Source organism: Artibeus jamaicensis, unplaced genomic scaffold (genome assembly GCF_021234435.1).
Source record: "Artibeus jamaicensis isolate MK-2021 breed Jamaican fruit bat unplaced genomic scaffold, CSHL_Jam_final contig_464, whole genome shotgun sequence".
Lineage (NCBI taxonomy): Eukaryota > Metazoa > Chordata > Mammalia > Chiroptera > Phyllostomidae > Artibeus > Artibeus jamaicensis.
The window spans coordinates 2,680,041-2,700,643 of NW_026521842.1; the positions used below are offsets into that span (position 1 = coordinate 2,680,041).

At 41.4% G+C, this 20,603-nt stretch overlaps 1 protein-coding gene across 8 annotated transcripts in view; it reads right to left on the bottom strand.

The window, feature by feature from the left end:
• Positions 1-20,603, bottom strand: part of BANP (BTG3 associated nuclear protein) — a 141,309-nt gene that overhangs the window by 84,333 nt on the left and 36,373 nt on the right. For all 8 annotated transcript variants that reach the window (XM_037142360.2, XM_037142357.2, XM_037142358.2 and 5 more), the window contains one exon: positions 19,428-19,627. In XM_037142360.2, coding sequence (XP_036998255.1) covers positions 19,428-19,627 — 200 coding nt within the window. The remainder of the gene's footprint in view (positions 1-19,427; positions 19,628-20,603) is intronic.

Consider the following 20,603-nt stretch of genomic DNA (forward strand, 5'->3'; position numbering starts at 1 on the left):
TGCATGAAAAGCAGCTTGATATTTTTACTCATTCCACCCCAACAAAGTCCTACATGAAAAATCTTGGCTTCTGTAACTACTGTACTTATCGATATTATGCCAAAATGTTAGTGCTGCTCCGGAAAGAAAGGGCAAACACAGCAGAGGGACTGTGGGTGGGCCAGACAGCACTGGCCACCTCCAGGTTCCACTGAGAGAGTGTGGGAACCGTGACTGAGGGGCCTTGGGATTTTGTTTTGAAGGAAAATGATCACAGGGAAGAAGCGAACCCTCACCAGGCACCTTCCTAGAGGTAACACTCTATGTTCACCTGTAGCCAATAGCCTGTCTCAAGAGGTACACTCACTGAGACTTCTCAGTCATTAGCTTCTAGCCCTCAGGGCTCATGGCCCCAGGAATTTTAGAGTCTGCTTTGCTGCGGAGGTCAGTGCCAGAACAACCACTCAATGCACACAGCAATGTTATCTGAAGAGTGTCATTCTTGGATTTCACTCTCCAAAACACAGCCATGGGGAAGCACTGCTTTTACATGAGAAGATGCACGTAGCCAACAAACAGCACACATGAAAATCTAGCCCACTGCCGCAGGCACAAAGCTGTCCCCTCCCAAAACCAGGGCACAAAAAGACCTCTTCCTGCCCAAGTAAACTGTAGGGACATGGGGTGTTCTTCAAAAATAAGGGCACAATCCACTACACTTCACTCAAAAGTAATTTGTTCAATTATTCTACTTGCTCTTTAGTGACATCTAAAGTCACCACCAAACCCTGAGGACTCTGCAAGTAACACAGGTGGCCTCTGACTTGGTCACATGCAGGTGATGATTTCATGCTTCTCATATACTGAAAGAGACAAAAAGGTGTGCCTGCATCTGGTGTTTCCCAAAGTGTATTCTGCAGAACACTAGCATCCCCCAGGATGCCACATCCATGCACATGCCCGTGCCCATGCCCTGAGCAAGTCAGTAAGGAAGTTCTGCTGATGAGCCACACAGCAGCCCCCTCATGGGCATTAGCACACTGAAGGTGGGAGAAGTCCCACAGGAAATACACAGATTGAAATTTATTCATGTCCACCTTGTTTTCCCTAATTATACTTTTTCCCCTAATTATACTTTTTCCCCTAACAATGATTAGGCAACCTGCTTCATGTTGGAATAAACATAGCCCTACAGGTATCCCAAGACTTCCAGGAGGTTCCTGAGTGTGGGCAGCTCTCAGCATCTCAATGTCGAGATCCTCACCTTTCAGAATGTATTATTTTCTAAAAATTATTCTCCTTGTGAGGTCAACTTATTTGGTCCACTTTAAAAAAATTACCTCTCACTCTAATTATCCTTGCTCTAATTATAATCACTCTGACTATACTCAGGTGCACTGTCCGTCCAGGAAATGAACACCTGAGGTACAAACCCAGGGCCAGTCTGAAATACAGCGATGCCTCTGGTGACCCACTGGCAAACCCTTCTTTGCTTTCAACAAAACAGACAGGACCTAGTTAAATATTCGGCTCACAGATCATCAAAAATCATTTTTGATGATAGACCACAACAATTTTTGGCATGTAACTTGAAGACCTGAGAAACTCTTTCCTCTCCCACACATTTATTTATGGGAACATTTCTCAGAACTTAAAACTATAAAAACTAGAAAGAGAAATAAAACCAATGCTGAATCCTGTCTCATTTTAAACAATAAGTCATGAGTTCAGCAATTAACTAAAACTAAATCCACATCTATCTGAAGAATACGTTCGAAATACTGGGTTATTAAGAATTCATTATAAATGAGAGTAATACATTATGTGTTTTGTTCAACTGTGTACTTATAATTGTAATAAACTTTTAAAAATATATTTTATTAATTATGCCATTACAGATGTTCTATTTCCCCCCTTCATTCCCCTCCACCCTGCACACCCACTCCCCCACCATTCCCCTCCCTTTAGTTTATGACCACATCAAGTTCTTTAGATTTTTCCCATACTATTCTTGCCCTCCCCCCTATCTATTTTCTACCTACCATCTATGCTACTTATTTTCTGTACCTTCTCCCCCCTTCTCCCTCTCCCACTCCCCTGTTGCTAACCCTCCATGTGATCTTCATTTCTATGGTTCTGCTCCTGATCTAGCTATTCTCTTAGTTTGCTTTTGTTTTAGATGTGGTTCTTAATAACTGTCAGATTGCTGTCCTTTCACTGTTCATCTTTTTTATCTTCTTTTTCTTAGGTAAGTTCCTTTAAAATTTCATATAATAAGGGCTTGGTGATGATGAACTCCTTGAATTTGATCTTATCTGAGAAGCACTTTACCTGTCCTTCCATTCTAAATGAAAGCTTTGCTGGATAGAGCAATCTTGGATGTAGGTCTTTGGATTTCATGACTTGGAATCTTTCCAGCCCCTTCTTGCCTGTAAGGTGTCTTTTGAGAAATCAGCTGACAGTCTGATGGGAACTCCTTTGTAGGTGACTGTCCCCTTATCTCTTGATGCTTCTAGGATTCTCTCCTTCATTTTCATCTTGGCTAATGTAATGATGATGTGTCTTGGTGTGTTCCTTCTTGGGTCCAACTTCTTTGGGACTCTCTGAGCTTCCTGGATTTCCTGGAAGTCCATTTTCTTTGCCAGAACGGGGAAGTTCTCTTCTATTATTTGTTCAAATAAGGTTTCCACTGGTGGCTGTTCCTCTTCCCCTTCTGGTACCCCTATAATTCGGATGTTGGAACATTTAAAGATGTCCTGAAGGTTCCTAAGCCTGTCCTCATTTTTTTTGAATTCTTGTTTCTTCATCCTTTTCTGTTTGGTCATTTTTTTTCCTGCTTCTGGTCCACTCCTTTGATTTGAGTCCCAGTTTCCTTTTCATTACTATTGGTTTCCTGTGTGTTTCCCTTCATTTCAATTAGTTCAGCCTTCATATGTTGCTCTAATTTGTGACTATAATCAACCAGTTCTGTGAGCATCCTGATCACCCCAGAGTTATGGGCTCTGGGGCTTTGAGTTCTTCTTGAGCCATAATGTTTTGATCTGCTCGTGCCTGTTATGTATGAGGAGCGGAGCCTTAGATGTTCACCAGGGTGGGGCCACCCAGGTCGCTGGTTTGTGATGCTGTATGTGGGGGCGGGGTCAGAGAGGGACAATGGTGGTTCCCTCTGCCGCTTCCTGCCGCTTCCTGCCACTGGGGTCCGTCTCACTGCTCGCTCCTTCACCGGTTTATCTGCGTGTGAATGTGTGACTGCAATCAGCCCTCAGTGGGTCCACTGCCTTGAGCCCTCAGTGGATCTGCCCACGGCTGCCGGAGCGCCTGGGTCACCCACCTGGGTCGGTCTGGCGGATGTTTCCTGGCTGACCCTGCTCTGCTGCTGGTTCTGCCCTTCTTACTGGTTTGGCTGAAGGGTTCGTTGTTGTCAGACTTCCATGTAGTTCAATTTTCTGTGGTTTGGCTGCGTTTTTGTTGCTAAAACTTTGTTGTTTTTAAACTTGGTTATGTGAGGCGGCACAGTGCTTCCACCTATGCCTCCATCTTGGTGGAAGTAGTGTAATAAACTTCTTTAGCCCTTGGGGCCTTACTGTTGCAGGAAATAAATAGTTTAATTTAGTTTCAATTTCTATCCCTATTTCTGTTATTAAGGAGTGTAACAGACTGAAAGGTCAAAAAACAAAGGAACAATGTAAAATTTGGCTGTCAAAAACCTATTCATGGGATTTTTTAAATAAATGATGGTTTTAAATTAAAATATTTAAAGAGCAATGAATCATTTTTGTTTTTTAAATATTGTTGGGTTTCGGTTGCATTTTTACCTTCCTTGGAATACTAAAACATAATAAGCTGAAAATGTTGAGCATTTTCTTCTATCTTCAATATTAAAATGGCTACACAAAAATGCATCAATTTTGATAAGTTGTTTTTTTTTTTTTAATGCAGGCTGAGCCCTGTCTGGTGAGGTTCAGTGGATTGAGTGCTGGCCTGCAAATCACAAGGTCACCAGTTCGATTCCCTGTCAGGGCACATGCCTGGGTTGCGGGCCCCCAGGTCCCCAGTTAGGTACTCTCATACACCGATGTTTCTCTCCTCTTTTTCCCCCTCCCTTTCACTCTCTCTAAAAATAGATAAATAAATAAAATCTTAAAGTGCACACTGATATGACAGCTGTCATAATACAATGTAACAAAATTGTTTTGAATGAAACAAAATAGTGCTTAATTGTTAAAGACTAGTTGTCTTTAGTTAAAGACAACTAAGCACCATCAGAGCCATCATACAGAAAAAAACGAAATGAACCTTTTGGCCAATCCATAGTATCAGAAGTAAAACACACCCTATAGCTTGGTCCAGTGACCCGTGATGGGTGAAACAAAGACCATTCACCCCTGTGAACAGTGCCTGTGAGTGCAGGACCCCACAGACTCTAGCGGGGACAGTCCCAGGAGCAGGACAACCCCAGGGGCTCTGTTTGAAAAGAATCATTCAATTCTGGAAGCCAGAGGGGAAACTGCAGTGTCTTCACTGCACAGAAAGTCAATAACTTGCCAGAGCCCACAGAGCTAGTAACTGGCAAAGTTAGATGTGAGCCAAAATCTTCAAGCAGCAGAGCCAGGATTCTTAACCAAAATTAATAAAACAAGAGTCTACAGCTCCCTACTTCTGAAATATCAGAATTTCCTAGCGACACTAGGGCCCACCCCCAGACAGCCTGGGACATTTTTTTAAGCAATTTCCAAGGTGATTCTGATGGATGCCCCTGGTTTAAAACAACAAAATTATACACAACCTTGTACTCCTGGCACAAATCTGTTCTGTTCACTGTTTCCCCCACAGCACACAGTACCTTCTCATCAATTATACAGTTAGGTTATTTTATTTTAGTTTGTTATGTGGTTGTCCATGTACAGGGATATTTTTTCTGTTTTGTTCAGTTGTACATCACAACTGCTAAGGTGAATGACCGGTACACGGTCAAGCCTGTATGTTTAAGACATGAATGAATTCAAGAATGAGCCTAATATCTGAGTGCAAGCCTCTGGCTGTTGCCTATAGATTTCTTTAGTCTCATGCTGCTAACCTGAATGCTAAAAGAAGAGCGGTTAAGAATCCCAAGCTAGAACAGAAAACTAAGAATGCAATGCCAAAGGAAGGCCTAGGATGCTGTCATATATTGGAATGTCTGAAGGTACTAACCTGAGGGTGACCTAGAATCCTATGGTGTTACTGGTATGCGCCCAGCATGTACCATAAGGCCTGCTTGATACTCGACACAGTGAACACCAACATTAATATTAATTTTTTAAACCTCACAGAGTTGTGGAGAATCAAGGAATACTAAACACCTATATGCATGTTGTGTTCCCTGAGGAGATTCATTCAATGTGAGCTCTGAGAAGGAAATTATCTGCTGAAAATGTATTCCCCAGGCCAACTGAGCGCCCAGATTTTATAAACAATGAGAGCCTAGTGGCCGTGTCCTGATATGGGCTTCTCACTTACTCTGTACACTGAGATCCTCAGCTTCCCTCGCTGTGCCCTGTTTGTTTACATCAATTGAGTCAGCCACTGCAGGGAAACCCTGGCTTTGACGTTCTACCAATGGACTGAGACCTGCCCTATCCAATCAGTACTGAACAATTAGATACCTTATTTACATAAAACAGACCTAATATAGCATCTGAGTGGTACATTTTTTAAATAAAAGACAGCCTCCCCCACTTCTACCAAGTAAGAACACAGAGAAAAAGGCACTACAGACCCTGAAAGACAGCTTTCACCAGACCATACCGGCACGATGATCTGGGACTTCCAGCCTCTAGAATTACTGAATTATCTCCATTTTTCCAATAAGGAAGCTGGGACCAAAAAAGTCAAAGTACTTGTAGCAGACTCAGTACTAGAGGTGAAGCCCTCTCCCTGCAGTGAGAAGGCCCTACTGCTCGTGTGGACTAGCACTGCTTCTTACAGCACGGAGCACTGGTGGAGCACCCACGTTGGAAAGGCTGATGCTTAACGAGCTAGTGTGAGACAGGACAAATTGTGACAACACGCTGAGTTGGGGTTCCCTTTTTGATGAAGGAGACAGTTGCTCTCAGGAGCTGTCAAGATGACATGGAATGGTCAGCATTTACCATAAAGTTCCTACTGATGATGTCTGTTCTTCATATAGATATTTTATTTTTCTCAATTTCCAATAATTGTGCAGCAGAACTATCTGTAACATAATGAACAGCAATGGTCACATCACTTGAAAACAATAAAACAAATAGTAATGGAAGGGTGGTGAGCACACAATACAATACACAGATGATGTATCATAGAACTATATACCTGAAACCTGTATAATTAACCAATGTCACCCCTAATACATTCAATGACAACACATAAGATGGCCCTATTTGTCTCAGTGGAATACAATTTAGGTTGCTAGCTGAATCAGTGTCTCCTGGGCTACAGCTCCTTTTGGTTAAATAAATGCCTTTTATTCTTTATTACTGTCTAAAACTGATTTCTCTTTTTTGGTTTACAATTATCTCTCATTCGCAGAAACCCTAACTTATTACTTTTATTATCATTTTACTGATGAAGAAACTGATGCTCAGAAAAGGTAAGACTCTGCCCAAGTTCTCACCGTTTGTTGGTGATGGAGCGTGGGTTGGAAACCAAGTAAGCATCATACTCTTAGCCACTTGTTATACAAGAGCAGGAATAACCCTATTTCAATTACTGCTACAACTTCAGCGTTTTAGCAACTTAGTTGTTTTGTTTTCAAACCTATTTTGTATCTTCAGCTTTCAGAGTTTTCATGGCAAACATTTTCCAAGTTGCACTTAGGAGGTGGCCAGCTTCTCATCAGTTTCAAGAAACTGCTGTGTGACCATGTTAGAAGCACCTGTATCATTACTTTATAATGTCAACTTCCTTGCCCCTTTTTCTCATCAGTCACAAAAAATGGACTATCATTTGTCAAATTCAAGGAGTTCATCATCACCAAGCCCTTATTATATGAAATGTTAAAGGGACTTATCTAAGAAAAAGAAGTTAAAGAAACATGAGCAGTGAAAGGACAACAAACTCACAGTTATTAACAACCACACCTAAAACAAAAGCAAACTAAAAGGACAGCTAGATCAGGAGTGGAAACATAGAAACGAAGATCTCAAGGAGGGTTAGCAACAGGGGAGTGGGAGGAGGAGAAGGGGGGAGAAGGTACAGAAAATAAGTAGCATAGACAGTAGATAGAAAATAGAAGGGGGGGCAAGAATAGCATGGGAAATACAGAATCTAAAGGACTTGAGACACATGGTCATAAACTAAAGGGGGGGTAATGGTGGGGATGGGGGGGTAGGGTGGAGGGGAATGAAAGGGGGAATAGAACAACTGTAACAGCATAATCAATAAAAAAATTAAAAAATTAAAAAAAAATGGACTATCATTTGAATGTACACTTAGGGACTTTATTCAAATCTATGCCCCCAAAAAACCAACCCTACCAGAATAAAAAGACTTGGAAAATGTAGACTGTAAACTAATTTTCACAAGTTTGTGTTTTCCAGCTTTTATTACAAAAGGAAAACTAAAAACAAGTTGTACAAAAACAGCCCCTTGGTTTGAACCAGAGCTTGGAGCCTGTACAGTGCAGGCAAGAACAGGGCCGGGGTGGGGAGCCAGGATGGGATTGGCCAACACTGGAGAGGAGGTCAGCATGTGACGCGCAGAGAGCCTAACAAGGAACACATGCAGACCGGGGACCAGAAATGGCACCCAAGCGTCCCACTGAAGAACTAGAGGTGTCAGATGTCTAGTTCTGTGTATGCTTAGAATACTTTGTAGGAACTCTAACACAGAATCTGCTAAAACCCTATACAGATTTCAGGAACTTATAATTGGATTCTGGATGTACACACACATGCAGACATGTTACATACACACACCCCTCTTACTGAACACTAACAGAAAAACAGAAAACCCCTTAGAACCAGCACAGTCAAATAGTTTAATATGTAGACCCAGCTCCATGTCCCTGAAAACACATTGGTTCAGGTGTCAAGCTCTGCCTATATTTTCCACCCCTACCCAACTTTCAGCGCACAGGGTTCAACCAAGCAAACGCTTACTTCTTAGGTTCCCTTGCAGAATGGGCTCCCCTGGGAAAATGGGGTTTGTATGAGCAGTACAATCATTGCTTATTTCCAATTTCCAAACATCAAGGAAAGCTTCCATGAGCACCAAAAGCATTTAATCCAAACAAAGAACTCATCCAGGAATAAGAAATCAACCACCACCAAGTCTGATATATCAATGGTGACATGTCTATAGATGTTCACTCAGCAAACATTTAGGGCTAAGGGCACATGGGCTTGTTGCATCGAGTAATTAAGACTGTTCACATGTAGGTTCTCTGCCTAAATCTCGCCTTACACACATAGGTGCAAAGAAAACACTCCATTTTAGGAGAAACTAATATTCCAAAGACAAGTTTAAATAACTTAAAATGCTGAAAGGCCCAAATCCTCTGAACCTCCATCACCAACACTGTCCTGAGTGGCAGTAAGTGAGAAGCCCACTCCAGGCTTCACCCTTGGTGAAGAAATGCCCCACCCTTGGGAGTTCACATTCTGAGCTATTTGTATTAACCCAAACCAGTAGCAAATCTTACCTTGAAGGCTTAGGTAAGACTAAAACTTTACACAGCACTCTGTTATTTGCAAAGAACTCCCCACTCATTACCTATGTGAGGCAGTCAAGTCAGGCGATACTTCCATTCATGCAGTGACCTCCAATTTTGTGTTTTGTGGCTGGGTGGAAGGAGTTCCATGAGAACATTTGAAATTATTTGAGGGAGTTTTTGTCTACCTCCCACCTATAATTAAGCCTCACTACATCATATTTTGCTGGCCACTGATCCTTCTGCAACTCAAAGTGAGTATTCATCAATTTGAGCATAGGAAATCGATATAATATTAATTTTCTAATTTTTATGAATTATCTCAAAGAAAACCTCTCAATTAACAAAAGCAAGCCAGCATGAATCTCAAGCAATTTCTTCTGCTTTCTACTTATAAGAAGATATGTTGGACAGATTTTCTTCTAAAACCCCACAGATACTTGTTTCCAAAGCATATACTCTCCCTCTGGCTTTTACAATTACACTCCTGCACACCACGCAAGAACCTGGGTCACATTAAAGCAAGAAATTTCTCAGTTTGGTGCAATGTACTTACAAAAACAGAACTGTTTACCAGTCTTAGAGTGTCAATAAGAGCAAAAAGGGGGGCAAGGAGGCTGGGGGCAGCAATCCTCAGTTAAACAATAAAGTCAGATACCTAGAGGTCCTCAAGCCCAAGACAGGCAGATGGGCTGCAGTCCACCATGAGTACCTCCCCTCTTTTCATAGGGTGGTCTTGTCCGTGAAAGCCACTACACAGGGCAAACACAGCCCCAAGACAAGTGCTTCTGGGTGGGATGTGAACAGGACAGAGATGTGTCTCTCTCAGGCCAGAATTTTAAGAACAGACTGTGTCTTCTCCAGCCTTTCCCTTCCAGGCGAAAGCCTCTGAGGCCTTAGGGGATGGCAAAGCACAGATGGTGGTTGCCAGCCTCGGAGCCGAACGGGGGCAGGGAGAGAGCTGTGGGAGGCCCAGCAGCACCCACGCTGCATCATAAGCAAGAGGGGAGCTCGATGGTGTCAACACCCAAGTATTGGGGATTCTTTATCACACAGTTTGTGTTTCCTAATCAATACACCAAGCATTCAAATGAAACATTTACTAAAATTTACATTAAAAGGTTCGTTTCTATTGTTTGCTGGTTAAAGATTAAAAAGTCGTAACAACCAGGATCCCCAAAAATACTCTTAGGGACAGGAATAAATTAACATTAAAAGTTTCTTTCCAGTATAATGAGATGAGCAAAATATAGGATAAAATCAACCTCTCCCAAAAAACCAACTGCACCAAAGAAATGGGGAAAAGCTAATGCAACAAACTTTAAAAAAATCAGCTGCTTAAAGAGAGACTGTACAGCAAACACCGGAAGGCCCAGGTTCTAACCTGCACCTTACCTGACCCCACAGGAGCCACGCTTGTACGTTAACAAATTCCCGTGGACTCAAACTAATGGCTCCAAATCAGGACAAGAGCACGTTGGTTAGGAATGCATATTTTTTCTTCTTTCCAAGGAACTACAGAAGCTACTAATAAGAAACTAATGAAAAGGGGAAACCTGAACCACAGGGCTGACTCCCAGGTAAGAACAGCACCTCATCACTGCACAGAAAAGCACGACACCTGCATGTGACATCCTCAGGAACACACCCTGCGGGGAACACTTAGAAGACACTGGTATCCAGATCTAGACTCCAACATCATCTTCCAATGAAAGGAGAAATGGCTTGCTCTAGGACCAGGGCAGCAAACACACAAGATGAGTGAGCCCGGAGGGTCTGATGGTACCAGAAAGTAGGGAAGTGCTCAGACCAAAAATAATCATGCAGTGCTGGGGTGGAGAGTGGGGGTGTCAAAGGCCATAGGAGCCACCTGAAAATGCTCCCAATGGCCAAAGTTAGAACAACTTGAGAAACAAAATAGTGTTGGTTTGGCCAAAAAGTTTATTTTTTCTGTAAGATGGCTCTAACTTCATTTGAAACAATTTTGTTACTATATTATGATAGCTGTCATAACAACATGCATTTTTTAAAAAATTATCAAAATTGCCCCCTGGCTGGTGTAGCTCAGTGGATTGAGCGCGGGCCTGGGAACCAAGCAACCACGGTTCAATTCCCAGTCAGGGCACATGCCTGGGTTGCAGGCCAGTTCTCTCCCTCTCTCCTTCCTTTCCCCTCTAAAGATAAATAAATAAAATCTTTAAAAAAAATTATCAAAATTGATGAATTTTCATGTGTCCATTTTAATATCAAAGGTGGAATAAAATAAACAACATTTTTGGCATATTATGCTTCATTATTTCAAGAAAGGTAAAAGCACAACTGAAAAAAAGATGTGCAGTGTGGGGAAAAGGTGCTATGACTGATCAAAAGTGTCAAAAGTGGTTTGAGGTTTCGTACTGGACCCTTCTCACCCACCGGACAGCGCTGTCGGGTGGACCAGATGAAGCTGACAGCGACCAAACTGAGACATGAACTGAGAACCTCATACCCTGTGGGACATAGCCGACATACTTAAACTTCCAAGTCAATAAAGCTGTTGGTAAAAATAAAAATTGTCTTTTATTTTACAGAAATAACTAAACTAACTTTTTGGCCAATCCAATAGTGCAGATGCTTTTCAACTTATGATGGGATTATATCCCAATAAAACCACTGATCGAAAATATCATTTAGTCAAAAATGCATTTAACACACCTAAACTACCAAACATCGTAGCTTAGCCCAGCTCACCTTAAACATGCTCAGAACACTCACATTAGCCTGCAGTGGGCAAATCATCTAACACAATGAGTACACCACTGTGTATCAGTTACTGACCCTGGTGACCGCGTGGCTAAATGGGACTGGCGGCTTGCTGACACTGCCCAGCATCACCAGAGTATATCACTAGCACAGAAAAATAGCAGAATTCAAAATTCTAAGTATGGTTCTACTGAATATATATCGCTTTTGTACCATTATAAAATTGAAAAATCTTAAGTTGAACCATTGTAAATTGAGGCTTATCTGTATTGGTTTTCTAAACCAAAGTATAAAATAAATACCCACTTATAAATGACTAACTTAATAAACGAGGAAGAAAATACAGATTTCCCACGACAGAGCGTGTACAGATGCTCTACCTTCCAGGAGATGCAGTGTGACTCTTCACTTCATAAGGAGGGACTGAGCTTAATGACACCCTTCCAAAGAGCATGGGCTGAAGGGGAGGGGGACTTGAGCGAACACACAGTGGAGGAACCTGACCCACACTCCACAGCCCAGTGATCCACGTGTCCATACCCACAGCAACAGTCAAGGTGACGACACACACCCTCAATAAGATGCAACCAGAAAGGCATTTCACCACTATGGTCTTCCTTTCAAAAACCCACAATCCAAGTCTAATCATGAGAAAAGCATCAGACAAATCCCAATTGAGGGACATTTTATAAAACACCTGACTGTCACTGCTCAAAAAATCATAATAAGAAAAGCCTAAAAAACTATGAAGACATGTCACTAAATGGCATGTGGTTCTTTCAAGGGATATTATGAAAAGTGTTATGCTAACGAATTCTAGAAGTCAGATGAAAAGGGAAAACCCCTTGAGAGATACAAAGTAAACGACACTGACTCAAGAAGGTCGACACTGACTGAAATTCTGAATTTATTAAAGAAATTGAATTCATAAGTAAAATCTAAGCACAAATAGCTTCATTGGCAAATCCTGTCAAATAGTTAAAGGAGAAATAAAACTAAAACTATAGAAACACATTCAGAAGATAGCCAATAAAGGACAACTTCCAGCTCACTTTTTGAGGCCAGTATTAACCTGGTAACAAAACAAATAGGTCAGAAAAGAAAACTACAGATTAATATACCCCATAAACATAAAGGCAAAAACACTTAACTAAACATCAGCAACTCAACCCAAAAATATATAAAAAGAGTAATATTCTATGATCAAGTCAGATTTATTTTAACAGAAATGCAAGGGTAATCTAGCATTCAAAATCAATTAGTGTGACTCAGTATAACAGGAGAATCAAAAAGGAAAAGCAAAAGATCATCTCAAGCAGAAAAATTAAGAGCATGTGAAAAGTCAACACTTGCTCATGATAAAATATTACAAAAATAATAACATAACTTTCATGAAATCAGAAATAGAAGGGAACTTCTTCAACCTGAGGAATGTCTATGAAAAATTAACAGCTAACATAACACTTAATGGTGAAAGATGAGATGCTTTCACTCAAAGATCAGATATAGGGCAAAAATATAAAAAAGAATACACTAAAATAGAGACACTAGCCAGTACAACAAAGTAAGAAAAGATATAGAAATTGATAGGAAATAAAACTTGTTATTTAAAAACAATGTGACCACACACATTTTTAAAATCCCTAGAGAAAAGCTCCTAAAATAAGTGCATTTAACAATGATACAGAATAATGGTCAGTATAGAAAAACCAATTATGTTTCTATATACTATACCAATGAACAACTTGACAGTGAAATTTAAAATACAGTAGCATTTATGATAGCACCTAAAAATACTTAGAAGTACTTAGAGATAAACTTAACAAAGTGTGTATGAAAGTTGCACATTGAAGCCACATGACAACGCTGACAGGAATTAAAGCCTCTGAAAGGGGAAAGCTGCACCGTGTTCACCTGTCAGAGACTCCATGGTGGTAAGAGGACAATTCCCCAAATTAATCTACAAACTCAACTCAATCCTAGTCACCGAGGTATGAGTTATTCTAAAACTAGGAGTATAACAAATTATTAGAATATGCAGTCTATTAGAACATGTTTAACTACATTTATTATCTGTTTCAGTAGACTGTATTTGAGTCATCAGATTATGTGAATGATTCCCTAAATTGTATGCGTGCAAACTACTTGTATTCTTCGGTTACTACTCAGCCCTGACATGTACAGGGAATCCTAATGAAGTCATCAAAAGTCTGCAGGTGTGTGAGATAGTGTAGACCAATCAAGAACAGAGATCATATGCATACAAAATTAAACAGAAACATAAAAAATTCAAAATTTGGTAAGGAAAGAATTAAACAAGACCTTCATGGCTGAGACCAAACCATTCCATCACAATTCAAATAACATTAGACCTCTCTGTACCCACAAGCCATGAGGGCTCAAAAGACCAGAACAGTCCTCCTACAAATATCCATCAACATTTAAAACTAAAGACCCTCTGGGAAGCAAAACAGTGACCCAGCAAACCACATACTAAAGGGAATTAAAATAATTTCTTGATCAAATATTTCAATTTTCTGTGGATCAATAATCAGTCTAGAGGGGAAAAATTTGCCCCTCCATATGTCTTACATGATACATCTCTCCGTATGAAAAGCTTTAAAAGAAATCACTCTTTTACTTTTAGAGGATTATAAAGAAGCCTCTGATTTATTACAACTGTTTTAAAATTGTAAAAACAGCCCTGGCTGGTGTAGCTCAGTGGATTGAGCGCGGGCCTGTGAACCAGACGACCGTGGTTCGATTCCCAGTCAGGGCACATGCCTGGGTTGCAGGCCAGTTCCCAGCAGGGAACGCACGACAGGCAACCACACATTGATGTTTCTCTCCTTCTCTCCTTCCTTCCCCTCTAAAGATAAATAAATAAAATATAAAAAATAAAATTGTAGAAACACACTAAAGCTGCAAAACAAGTTTAAGCTTTTAAAAATAAAACTCTCAGTGAAAATAAATCTCTATAAAAATACACCACCTGTGCATACAAAAAATAAAAATAACAAAATAGAAATCTATTGCTTTGAAAAATAAGAAACAAACATTTTTCTACTTAGTCCATATGTTCAGTTAATGCACACAAACCCCAAACATCTGGGTCTTGAGTTGCAATCTGACTTAGCAGATAGTCTGTTTCCACAAGATCCCCCGGATCCCTGACCCACTGCCACGCACGCAGCCAGTCCCGCTGGCTGGCATTCCAGAGCGGCCATCAGCGAGGACACACCCCACATCAGGCCAACGCCAGGCTCAGCTGTGTCCTACTCACTGTGCCCTACTACTGCGCTTTCCTCAAATGACTCCATGTCAAAACTCAAAAACGTGCAAAAAATGGGTTTTCATACTGATCTATAGTATAAATGCCCTGTCCGTACACTTGATCCTGGCAGTCCCAGCTGGACATATAAAGAATAAACCACCCTGGCTGGTGTGGTTCAGTGGACTGAGTGACAACTTGTGAACCAAGGGGTAACTGGTTCAATTCCCAGTCGAGGCACATGCCTGGGTTGCAGGCCGGGTCCCTAGAAGTGGGTGCTCAAGAGGCGACCATACACAGATGTTTCTCTTCCTCTCTTTCTCCCTCCCTTCCCCTCTCTCTAAAATAAACAAAATTTTTAAAAATAAATAAATAAAGGAGGAGCCTAGCCTACTCAACCCAGACTTTCTGAGTACCAATGCAAAACAGGTTTAGAGTTAAAACCTCAAGTACTCCTAGAATTACAATGAGCAAAACCCAAATTATTGGCTCATTTGCAAGTAAGAAAAAAACACCTACATAAAAGAATTCAAGTTCATTTTTCTATTCCCCAAGTAGAACACCACTGTTGAGTGAGATACCACCCAAGTGACCTCACATTTTTAGTACAATGATTAAGCTATAGCACCAAAGAAAAAGATTTTTCTTTCTTTCTTGAATTTATTTAAAGAATCTCATTCAGGTATGAGATCTGAAAGTCAGGATCCAAAATTCCAGTTGAGGTTGGCAGCAGTCCACTGCCTGCTGGGCTCCAGGAATTAAAGAGAATAACTCCCAGAGCTGATAGCACAGTCTACTCCATGCCAGTTTTAATTAGAAATAACCAACAGGTGAGTGGATTCTGGCCAAGGATTCAAAGCTAGGCCCCACAGCTGAGAGACTGCACCAGCCCCTTGTATGTGGGGCTGGCTCTGGGCCACGTGCAGCCTCTTCAAGGGGAAGGGAGAGTGGTATTTCAGCAAACAGCTTGGCCCCACTATCTAGAGAGCTCATAATAACTGAAAAGACCTTTACAGTGTCAGCATTTAGGATGTACAACTATACTCAGAGTCCTCAACAAATCATTCACAACACATTGCAGTGAGTCTAAGGAACCTCAAGTAATTTTTAAAAGCATACTACTTGGATATAAAATAATTTAGGACTTACATAGTTCTAATCTTTACTTTTCCTTTCTAAATTCCACTACCCACACTTATACAATTTTTTTTCTCATTTACTTATGTGTTTATAAGTTAATGACTTTCTAATTTAAATATACATTTTTATTGATATACTGGGATTAAATTCTTATCCTTTAATTCTCCCCCAAATTCTCATTAATAGCTTTCAACTGTTGGCAAATATTTTTTCTCATTTTCAGAACTTACCCAGAGAGAAATGCCAGATTTAGTATCTTTTTAAAAAATCATTCACATGTATCCTATTTAAAACTATGCCTATGAGAAAATGGAAGAATATTTTTCCCTTCTAATGATTAATCTTACATTAACCTTTATTAGTAATAGTTGCATTAATATTAATAACCTTGTTTCAATATATAATAAGTGTTCTCTATAATAGGTTGATTTTACCTCAACACAAACCAGAAACCCTAACTAGATTATACATCTGAATTAGTATAAGAACCATTAACTTCACCACACAGAGAAAACCACGGCAAGTCTGCGAGTGATAAAAGCCTTCCCCACAGAGGGAAACCTGGTGACAGTCCTGACCAGGAAAGCTGCCCAGGGCCCTTCCCATAGCCAGTGAGCACTGTGACGCAAAGAAAGTCAGAGTGAGGCAGCTCCCCGCAGCCCGCCAATGCCTTCACCACAGCAAGCAGCTCTGCTGTCAAATGACTCAAAACCCGAAGGGCTATGGCACGCTTGTCAACTTCAGCAGAACTGGTGCCCACCTCTGTCTTGCACACGTGCACAAATGAGTGTGGCAGTTTTGTCTTGAGAACAGTGAGAGAAACTAATGGGCTCCAGCACCAGCCTAAGTCACCTTTTTCTGCTCTTTTTAAAGCTGATGAAACTAGAAACTGGAAATCAACACAACGATATGACTTGGCCCAGGACAACCCAGAAGTTTCAAACCAGGGTGATCTGTGATGGGCAGAGGCCTGTTCTCCCCATTACACCCTCCTGACAGAGAAGGAACTCCGAAACGAGTCGCCATGGAGGCCCACACCACGGCTGCAACAGCTCTTCAGTCTCTAGGCACTCGCCCTCGACCACCGGACCTGGTGGAAGCACACAAATAATCGAAGGTGGAATACGAATAGACAGATGTTGTCAGCATTTCCCCTCATTCACCTCATGGGAGAGGGAACCATGATTATCTCTTCTGAATACAGGTAAAGAAGTGATACCCAGCCCTGGCTGGTGCAGCTCAGTGGATTGAGCACGGGCCTGTGAACCAGAGTACCACGGTTCGATTCCCAGTCAGGGCACATGCCTGGGTTGCAGGCCAGTTCCCAGCAGGGGACGCACTAGAGGCAACCATACATTTCTCTCCCTATCTCCTTCCTTTTCCCTCTAAAGATAAATAAATAAAATCTTAAAAAAAAAAAAAGAAGTGATACCCAATCAAGGAAGGCTGTCCTTAGAATATGCAAGCTTCTTAGTAACGAACAGGAAGCATGTCATTCATTCTTTTCTCATCCCTTAGAGCAACGGAAGTGCTGGGGGGTGGGGGGTGGGGCAGTGTTGAAATCCACCGGGACACATCTGGTTATCAGAATTAAGGGATACCACTGAGATTTACTGGGTATAGGCCAAGAAGGTTAAGACATCTTTCAATGTATGAAACAGTCTCAACTAACAAAAAAAATCTTCCTGCACAAAGTTCAAATGTCCCACACATTCATGTTAGTAAAAAACATGCTTCTAGCTCTCTGACCCCAGAATCTCACTCCATTCTATATTCATACACAAAATGTTTTTAGATAGTTGTAAAATTTGAATTTTCCAGGAATTCAACTATTGTTCAAGTCTAGAAAAAAATTATACTAAAAATTGTTTCATTTGAAACTTCAGCAGAATTGCTCATCATTTTATAACATTCCATCACCAACTAGTGTGCATTCCCAACCAGCACTCAATGCGAGAGGTTCGGGCATTCGGCCTACTCACTGCCTCCTTATGTATCTAACCCAACCATTTACATATTGAAACCCATGTTATTTTATTATGCAGTACTATCCTTCTGTTTCTCCTTCCATTACACTAAAGGCACTATATTCATATTCTAACTATATATTATATTGTCTAAACACTGCATTCTAGAGCATGAGGGCATTACAAAAAATTATTCTTTAAAAAAAAAGCATTGGATCTCATAGGTTTGAGACTCACTGTCTGCCCAGAGGACACACTCAACTAATGTTTGCCAGGAGTAAATGCACCAGTGATCTGTTAGGACAAAACATAAACCAGGGCAAAAGGCCCCATCTCACAGCCACAGCACAGACTGCCCCAGGTCCCACCAGGGGAAGGAGATCCACAGAGTCCTTGACCCTCAGCTGGAGATCAAGTTTGAGGGCAAGAGGTTTCAAACATACCAGGATACTTTTCAGAGTTAAAGGAGGCACTACGAATTATGCCCATCCAGCAGGCATCCTCCACAGCTGTCCCAGACAAACCAGGACAGGTGTGACTACCTTGAAACTAAGGCACGTTTGTGAGCATTCCAACCCAGACCTCTTCAATCCCACATTCCCCTGAAAGGTCCACAAAGTCCCTAATGCTTCTCCAGTTTCCCAGCACATGGGCGGGATGGAGCCCAGTCAACCCTGGCAGCAAGGCCGGCTACTGTCCCTCCATCTCACTGTGGCTCCTACTCCTCTGCATCTACCAGGATGCCACCCACCCAGCCCCCAACATCCCACTGCCCTCACTCCTCACGGACACACCGGGCAGGAGGCAGCAGTCAATCCAGTGAACCGTAACAGAAGGGCCCTCAGTAAAAATGCCTCAAGCTCTTGTTAAGTAAGTACGAAGACAAATTTTGCCACCAGCAAAAATATAGCTTCTTTGTAGCCAGCTGTGGGAAAGCATAAAAAGGCCAGCAGGATGAATGGAACTGCTGTCCAAAGCCTGAGCTTTAGCTGGTCTCAGGGGCTCAAGTAGGTGACAGGGTGCTGTGGACTAACCAATATATAAGGATTTTGATCCTCAGTAACTCTTAAGTCCAAACAGATCAAAGATTTTGAGACATCTTTCCGATCTAACCAGATTCTTCATAAAGTTTCAATTCAAAGAGCATATATACTATTACATATCCCGCTGAGATAAGGCTCTAAATATTTTTTTAAATCAGCACAATAAAAACTACATGAATGGAAAGTTTGATATACTCAAGTAAAATTTATATATACTACTATGCAGAAAAATATCTAAGGATTTGTCAGAAAAGAAAGAAGGAGAAAATGGAAGGAAGGGAGGGAGGGAGGGAGGGAGGGAGGGAGGGAGGGAGGAAGGAAGGAAGGAAGGAAGGAAGGAAGGAAGGAAGGAAGGAAGGAAGGAAGGAAGGAAGGAAGGAAGGAACTTCAAAGATCTGATGGGTCAACTCCAAAGACCCAGTCTGGTGTACGTCAGAAAGAAAATGTGAGAATGACTCCAAGCCAGTCCAGCAGGGTGTCACATGTCTACTTTGGGTCTAAGGGAAAGAAGTTCCATGAAACTGCAGAGGTAGATGCCCTCGCGTGTAGTACCTCCCGGGTAATGAACCGGGGAGCCTGGGTGAGGAGGTGACCAGGGCCCACTGGTCTGCTCTTACCATCGCACTTTGTTGCATGTCTGCGTCGCACCGAGAGGGGAGCCTGCTACCATGGGAACTTGGATGGGACTGTGCTGCTTGTTTGTGACCAGATCCAGCTTTTCTTCTAATGATTTACAAGTAGCCTCGAGAGCTTGCAGTTTGGCTTCAATGCTATCCAATCGTAAGCATATTGTCTGGTTAATGGAATACAGGAATGACTGAAAGTGAAAAAAAGAAAAACTTCAGAAAAGGGATATCTTGAACTTTAAGGAGACAGTTGCAATGAACACCAAATGGCTATTCCCTAATTTGAATTGTGTCTACCCCAGTAAGAACAATCCTGCACTTTACCTCTTTAGTTTTAAGCCAGAAACATCTGAGTAAACAAGTTCAACCTCTTGTATTTAAAATGTGATTACTTAAATCATGGTTTTACTTCTCTTTGTAGTTTTGATCCTTACTAACGTTTAAGTCCATATAATAAAAATGTACATAGTTTTCAGGATGTTTCTCTATTAATCAGTAAGTTTACACATAAAACTAGTCATATATAACTATAAATATATATTTACTTGCAACATCAAAATGCATGGAAACCACTGGTCCAGCATAGTCACATTATCCCCACGGTCCTGATGTTGAAATTTAGTAAAAAGGTTATGAACAGCACGTCTGCCACCTAGTGGTTGACATGAAGAGCTGCCTCACACTTGGTTATCATTTCTGAGCCAATTCCCGATTACTAACTCCAATTGATTCCAATAAGCAGGTCATTCACAACTCCGGACCCCAAAAATGGATCAAATACACATCCATCCAGGAAAGCTCTTCACTTCCCACAACTGCCATTCCTGCCATGAGAAGCATGTTTTCAGGTCAGACTTCCACTGTACAGCAAACACCCTAGGCTGGTCTCACCAGCTGGTAGGATTCAGAGTGCTAGTTCAGAGCAAGTTCATAAAGAATCCAATAGTTCAATGTAATGGAAATGCTGGCCTGAGAGTCAACAGCTGAAAATAATAAATCTCCCTTCCTTTCCCTCTGCTTGTCTGCCCCAAGTAAAAAGCTGGCCTCTGACGGACAGACCGGACATTAGCTAGGCCTGCTCTCCTAATTGGAAGCAAAAGAGCAAAATTAGAGCAATATCACATCATGCAGGGGCATCAAGGCCTGGGAAAGAGAAAAATGCTCACT